This window comes from Leopardus geoffroyi, chromosome C3, assembly GCF_018350155.1.
Source record: "Leopardus geoffroyi isolate Oge1 chromosome C3, O.geoffroyi_Oge1_pat1.0, whole genome shotgun sequence".
Lineage (NCBI taxonomy): Eukaryota > Metazoa > Chordata > Mammalia > Carnivora > Felidae > Leopardus > Leopardus geoffroyi.
In genome coordinates, this window is record NC_059338.1 from 753,473 (window position 1) to 760,926 (window position 7,454).

The following is a 7,454-nucleotide window of genomic DNA, read 5'->3' on the forward strand; positions in this document are numbered from 1 at the left end:
GTGACTTTCTCGGCCCCTGCGCCCTGGCCGTGGGCCCGGCGCAGAGCAGCCTGAGGGGAGCCGTGATCGGAGATGCTTATCTCCTTCCTGCTGAAGATCTGCTTTCCTGTCAGATGAGTCACTTGTGCCCGACGGTGCCCACGGCGGGGTCTGTGCGGACTCACCAGCGTGGCTGGAGTGGCCCAGAGGAGCAGGGCTGCGGACGGAGGGGCAGCCCTGCCCCTGCTGAATGGAGGCTGCCAGCCGTCGGCCCCGCTGGCCGGAGCTTGACCCACAGGCCCGTTTTCCTTCCTCTCTTTTCCAAGTGAATGGGCCTGGGACCCATGGTGCACCTGCGCGCAGCCTGCGGCACAGGACCGATGACGTGCTTAGTGCAGCGAAGGGACACGCCTGGCCACGTGTGCCTCAGTTTCCCCATTTGTAAGCGGGACCAACAGTACACACGTGTCCCTTGGCGTGTTCTTGAAACCCCCAGCTCTTCAGAGCGCCGTGCCATGTAAGCCCCTGTGATGGAGTAGACGGCTCTCGCTCCTCTGAGCGGGAGGCCGGCGCCGGGCCCCCCGGGGAGCCAGCAGCTGGCGTTTCTCACTCGGGTCCGTCCCCGGGGCACTAACGGCCGTGTGCTTTGTCTTTGTCTGTCTCCGTGAAGGTTCAGGAAGACGTGGAAGCTGCAGGCCCTGAAGGAAGGCAAGGCCAGCACACAGCCGCCGTATGCTCTGGGGCAGCTGGTCCCCGAGAGGCCCCGGCCCAGGCCGGGGCTCGTCCCCCTCCTCTCTCCTCCCGTGAACCCCGGCAGCCTCGGGTCTGACAACACGTCGGGGCACGGCCGGCCGGACGCCAGGGGCCCCCGGAGCGCTTACGACGTCACCAACAGAGACTACTTCTTACCGAGATAGCTGGCGGGGCACGCGGGGCAGGCGGGGGGGCCAGGCCGGCCCCGCCGTGTGCGGGACAGAGCGCCAGCCGGCCCCTCTCGGGTGCCGGCGGCGCGGGGCGGCCTCGCAGGAGGCGCTTGGCTGCCTGGAACAGGCGTGCGGCCCCTGCCGGTGTCCGGGAACCGCCCCTTCCCACACGCCCCCGAGGGGCCCGAGCCCACGCAGGCTCGCGGGTCCACCGTGCTGGACGCTCGGGGGAGCAGAGCCGGGTGTGGGCTGCGCAGGCTTGGCGTCCTTGACCTGCTGGCCGTCTGCACACCCCGCTCGCCCCCGCGAGCTGCACCCTGCGGCAGGTGGGACCCCCAGCCGCCGCCCCCTGGTGCCCTGCACCGAGCCACCTCCCCGCTGGAGCCCTAAGTGCCTTCAAAGTCCAGTCTTCCCAGGTCCGAGGGCGGGAGAGAGCTCGCCTGCCTTCCCCACCCCTGAAAACAGCACAGACGGGTCGGAGCGCGTCTCAGGGCCTGGGGGTCCGGAGTGGAACCGTACTCGCTTCCTCACTCGCACCGTGCTGCACGGGAAGGGTGATCCAGTTCCCCGTCTGGACCCCAGGACTAAAGGAGGAGAGACGAGCAGGGGGGCAGGTGCTGGGGACACGCCTCCTCGCCCCCCCAAGAACTGGCAGCGGGGGCCCCCTCCATGGCGGTGAGGGGTTCACACCCGCGTTGCCCCGCCTCCGTCTACTTTGTTTTCAGCTGAGCCCGAGGAGACAAGGGAAGATGATGTTTCTGTGACAAGACAGAAAGCAAGAATGTATGTTGACCTGCTTTTTACGAGAACTGCTGTTTGATGCTGAGAGGGCGCGAGAGCCCGCGTTCGCCCTGTGTCGGGACAGGAGTCACTTCGGTGAGGACGAGGACGCTTGTGTAGCACGAAACTGCGCCGAGGGGAAAAGGAGGAGAAAAGACAATTTTCCTTTTCGAGCAGAGTCAGGTTTCATTCTCTGTCTTGTCTTTTTGTCCTAAAACAACTGCCTCTTTTCGAACTTGGGGCGAAGCAGCTGTTCCCGTCCAGGCAGCCTCAGGGGACGCGCTGTCCAGCCCCCACCCCAGCCCGGGGCACGGGGGGCGGTGGCCTTCTTACAAAGTCTGCTTCTGTGGAGCCTTCTTCAGTTCCTTGAATTCGGTTCAGCTCAGCTGGGATGGGAGCAGCGCGGAGCGTGTGGCCGTGGCCGTGCGTCCGGCCGTGACAACCGGGGGATGCTCGAGGTTTCCCCAGCAAGTGCCCTCCAGCAGCATGGGCTGTCCCAGGATGAAGCTGTGATCGGTCAGCCTTGTGGCCACGGCTGAAAACTTAGGAACCACAGACTTTTCTCATCAGCTACCTTTTTAGAAAAACAACCACCAGCACCAGACAGGCGGCAGCGGGGTGGAATGACCACGAATCGCTCGCTGTTCGCCGGGCTCACACTGTCCCTGCCCCGGCGGGCGGGTTGCGTTGCCATGCTGTGGGCAGCTCTCAGGCCCTGATGCTGCTTTTGGCAACTGGTCTTAAGCCGACAGGAGTTAGGCAGGGGTTTTGTTGTTGTCGTTGTTTTTCTATACCGTTTCTTTGAGAACAGCAGGAACGCTGTGCACGGGAAATACGAAAAGCCAGTGGGTGCGTGAGAAAGGGTGGCTCTGTGCCTGTGGGTCCTTGACTCTTCACGGGGCTCTACCCTGGTGGCAGGCTGAGCCGTGGGCGGAAGATGGCGATCCGGAGCTCTGGGCTGCCGAGGGCACCAGTGCCGCTGTGATCTCCACGCTGTTACCGCTTTCGTTGTTATGGTCATGAAACTGCCTTTTGTGTGGGTGTATTGAAGACGGTTTTCTCCCTTTCTTTCTTTATAAGCTAGCGCAAATGAAGGAAGAGTGTTTTCCTCTGGGTTGTAGGCTGCTTGGCGGGCACAGGGGCCCCTGCCAAGCTCTCTCTGTGTGCCAATCGACGGCCGCCTCCCGGGCCCGTGACGCCTCCACAGCGATGTTACCCACCTGACACCGGCCGCCGCAGCGGCCACGCGTGAAATGACGGCCCATCCTGCCGGGTGGGAAAAGTTGAAAATGCCCTGGTTCCAGGTCAGTTAACGTGGTCAGTAGTTCCTGTAGCATTAATGAAAACCCGTTGGAGATGTCCGGGGGGTAGCGTTGAATGTGTCTGCAGAGCCTTTGGGAACTCCGAGAGCTCCTTGCTCAGATGGGGCCTTGCCCTTCCGTTTGCCGGGCTCCGGGCTCCCAGAATCCCTGCCCCCCGCCCCGGGGTGGGTCACCATCATCAGCGTGCGGTCAGCTGCTGGAGCCCGCCTAGTGGTGAACAGAGCAGGCTGGGAGTGCTCATGCCAGGTGGGTTTCCTGCAGAATGTTCAAGAATGTCTTGCCCAGCTGAGCTGGATCGCCTCGTCACAGGCCCTGAAGGCTGACCCACTTGGGCACGAGGCTGGCAGCCGGCGTCAGGGGGAGTTGCTGTCTCAATCTGGAGACACGGGTACCGGGTGGCCCTTCCTGGCGTCCCCGGCTGCAACGGGGCTGTTGCTGGAAGGTGGGCCAGCGGGTTCAGGCTCTGTGCCAGGAGCCTCTGAGCGTCCCCCGCAGGGCCTCAGAGGGCCTCGGAGTTTCTATGACAACCTTAATGATTATCAGGAAACACGGCCAGTCTGCGAACGTCCCCGCTTTAGAAAGGAACAGCATGTAGCAAGGCTTGTGCAGAAACCACACCTGGATGGCGTCACGTGTCTGTTAAGCACAATACCTCAACTTTACAATGTGGTTGTTTTTTTTTGAGAGAAATAATAGTTTTAATTTTTGTGTTTATTTTTTACCTAATTGCCTGAAAGCAAACACCAAACGCTGATGTCTGTATGTGGGGCAAAGGGTCAGTATGATGGTTTTCAATATTTTTTTTCTTTTTATCAGCTATTTTGTGTTTAAAGTGAAAACTGTAAGTGTCTGAAATAAATAACGTCTACAAATATGCTTGAGATGCCATTATGCCTCGGGCACCGGGCTGCTTAGAGGAAGGACTTGCCTGATGAAAGGGGACAAGGGCTTAAAAGCGAGTGGAGCCCTCGCCCCCGCTCGCCCCGCGCAGGACCAAGTCGCCTCTAGAAAGAATCAGATAAGTCCAAGAAACAATAGCAATTTCTCGAAAGACTTTAATTGGACAAAGTTTCCCCAAACGAATCCCGGGGCTTCCGGAAGGGTGTGGGTGCCGGTGCCACGTTTACCGTCCCGGCGGGGAAGGAAGGGGATGGGCCGCGGCTCATCGGGAGGCTGTTTACTGAACGGGGCGTCAGCGGGATCACAAAGCTGCCGCGGCCTCCCGAGCGGCAGCCTGGAACCGTCCCCTCTCCAAAAGGGTCTTTGGCAGGAAAACCCGGGCCGCAGCCCGCCCGCGCCTCCCCGACGGACGAGAGCCATCCTGCAGCAGCTCTGTGTCAGCGGCGCCAGGCTGGGGGCCCAGAGACTGTGGCTCAGGCTGCGAGCCGAGGCCCCGCGGGGCGCCCGGAGGGAAGCCACGGAAGCCACGGGAGCCACGGGCGCGCCTGCCCGGCCCACCGCCTCCAGGGCGCCACTGTCTCCTTCGAGCTTGGTCCCGGTCCGGCAGAAGGCGCCACAGGAAGCAGATGTCCGCAGGGGGCGGGAGGGGGGAGAAGGAGGTGCCCCGCTCTTCTCCAGGCGTCGCTGTCGGACACAGCGCTCTTTTCTGCGAGATCCGGGCGAGCGGTGGGCGAGTCTCGGAGAGAAGGCCAAAGACACGCAGCTGTTGGAGGAGCCGCTTAGGAAGCCCTTCCCTGCGCGTGAGGCGCAAGGACGCCTGGCCTTTCTCGGGGTCCGTGAGCAGTACCGGCCACGGGGGGAAGCCGCCGGCCTGTGTGCTCTTCACAGGCCCCGAGCTTTCTTCCTTTTTTTAAATTCAAAAAGTTTTTTCTTTTTCTTTTTTTTTAATTTTTTTTTTTTTTCAACGTTTATTTATTTTTGGGACAGAGAGAGACAGAGCATGAACGGGGGAGGGGCAGAGAGAGAGGGAGACACAGAGAGAGGGAAACAGGCTCCAGGCTCTGAGCCATCAGCCCAGAGCCCGACGCGGGGCTCGAACTCACGGACTGCGAGATCGTGACCTGGCTGAAGTCGGACGCTTAACCGACTGCGCCACCCAGGCGCCCCTAAAAAGTTTTTTCTTTAAAGCGATCTCTACACCCCACGTGGGGCTGGAACTCACGACCCCGAGATCGAGTCCGAGCACCCCACCGACGGAGCCCGCGGGCGCCCTAAGGCCCCGAGCTTTCAGATGTGGCCCGGCAGTGCGGGGTGGCGGCAGGCGGGCTGGCCGTGGGGTGGGTGCACAAGCAGTGACAGTCAGGGACCGTGAGCCCCGTACCGGCCTCCAAATGCGGACCAGTCCGCGTTTTCGTTGCGGGAGCCCCTGCCTTCCGCAAATGTGTCACTTAGAAAACAGAACACCACCTCACCCACGTCCTGTTTCGTAACAAGTTTTAGGCGACAATCCACACGAATAGAGTTTTTTCAGTAAAATCGTGAAAGGTTCATACCATAGACGCATGAAATCCTCGGCTAAGGGTGCTCTAAGGCAACTTCAGATTGCTTCACACGGCTGCTCAGGGCTCACGGATCGCTCACTGAGTCACGGAAGCTGCATTTTAACATTTCGTGACGCCTGTTTGAAGAGTGGAATCGGTCAGGAGGACACTCGTACTCTATTTCGGGCTTTGAGTTTCTGTTCTGCTCAACAGGGACTTTGCAACATTCGGTGTTGTGTGACTTCCTGGGGGGTGTGCCCAGCAAGAGTGAGGGAGAGGCTGGGGGACAGATGGCACCCTGTGTTGGCCCGCCCGGGCCCAGACCCGCACAGGTGCGCCGTAGGGACTCCGTGGGTGGGTCTGATGTGGGCGCAGAAAGGTAAGTCGGTCCCCAGGTGGTTCCGAGGAAGGTGGTCGCGAGCCCCAGGGTGACTGAAATGTGGCCGTTTCTAGGAGGAGGCGGGTGCTGTGGGGGCTTCACGTTTCGGGACCTGGCGTCCTTCAGCCTGTCGTTTCCGGGGACAGGTCCGAGGGTCTGAGGAGCTCCCACCCCAGTCCCAGACCGCTGACTCACAATAGCCGAGTCCCCGGGCCTGAGTGGGAGCCCCCGGGCCCCCCTCTGTGCAGCCAGAAGGGAGGGTCTCTGTGCCAGAGGCCACGAGGCCGGAGCGGGCTTCTGTGGCAGCGTACAGTATTAGCTGGAAACAAAATCTGTGGACAGCAGCGAGGGACGGCACCGGTCACACTGGCCGCCGGGAAGTTCACGGCCCCTTTTTGGCAGAAAGGACCTATTACAATTCGCTAATAATGGCGGCTGCCATTTGTGGACCGTCCAGCACATGCTACACAAACAGGATAGTCCCTCTCGGCCTCATGGCGCGGCAAGGGGAGCGTTCTCGCCAGCTTACAGACGAGGTGGCGGGGCGAAGGCAGTGGCCCAAGACTCCGGGCTAGTTAAGAGGCTGAACGAGGCCGCCAACCTGGTCTGCCTGACCAGTGCTGTGTCCTCACGTTAGGGCACCGGCCGCGGGGACACGGGAGGGGGAGGCCGCGGGGACACGGGAGGGGGAGGCCGCGGGGACACGGGAGGGGGCGGCCGCGGGGACACGGAGGGGGCGGCCGCGGGGACACGGGAGGGGGAGGCCGCGGGGACACGGGAGGGGGCGGCCGCGGGGACACGGGAGGGGGCGGCCGCGGGGACACGGGAGGGGGCGGCCGCGGGGACACGGGAGGACGCGGCCGCGGGGACACGGGAGCGGGCGGCCGCGGGGACATGGGAGGGCGCTGGGTGCCCACCACAATTCTGAGCAGATGCCATCTCTAGGAGCGGGTGGCCAGTCCGGTGTGAGGTGCAGATGGACAGGCAGACTGTGGCCTCGCAGGGAGAGGCTTGCCAAGGGTGCCCGCTACACGCACTAGCTGAACAGTTCTGTGACTTTCCAGAGACTGGGAAGTCATGAAGACGACGGATGCTCCTGTTTTCTTTCATGCACTGGGTTTTTTTTCATGAGCACGTATGTTTTTTACAATGGAAGAAAGCTTTTCATGTAGCAGTTATAATCCCCCTCGTGCGGAAGAGCGGAGCCACGCTGCGTACGAAGAATGTTCACGGAGCGTGAGGGGGTGCGGCCGTGGGTTAAACAAAGGTGGCGACGAGGTGGCCCGCGCTGAGGCTGGTGGGGGCGGCTCCTTGTGAGAGTCTTTCCAAAGCCCCGACATTCTCCGTTCTAAAAACTGCAAGGATCTGAGGGGCGATGTTTCACTTGCAAACATACCATTGAAAACAGCCCAAAATGAGTACCGACGTGTCTGTCTTGTCATTCACCGAGACCATGATGCACGCTGGTCAACAACATGCTGGTTGATACCCTGATAAACTGATTAGCTTTTTTTAATGTTTATTTTTGAGACAGATACACAGAATGAGCAGGGAAGGGGCAGAGAGAGAGGGAGACACAGAATCCAAAACAGGCTCTGAGCTGTCAGCACAGAGCCCGACGCGGGGCTCG

At 61.2% G+C, this 7,454-nt stretch overlaps 1 protein-coding gene across 3 annotated transcripts in view; it reads left to right on the top strand.

Annotated features, from left to right (window-relative positions):
• IL6R (interleukin 6 receptor) overlaps positions 1 to 3,878 on the top strand; it is a 43,271-nt gene extending 39,393 nt beyond the window's left edge. For 2 of the 3 annotated variants that reach the window (XM_045456020.1, XM_045456019.1), the window contains exon 10: positions 650 to 3,878. In XM_045456020.1, coding sequence (XP_045311976.1) covers positions 650 to 896 — 247 coding nt within the window. In that variant the 3' untranslated portion in view covers positions 897 to 3,878. The remainder of the gene's footprint in view (positions 1 to 649) is intronic. The other variant, XM_045456022.1, reaches the window with a different exon arrangement.
• Positions 3,879 to 7,454: the final 3,576 nt, after the last annotated feature.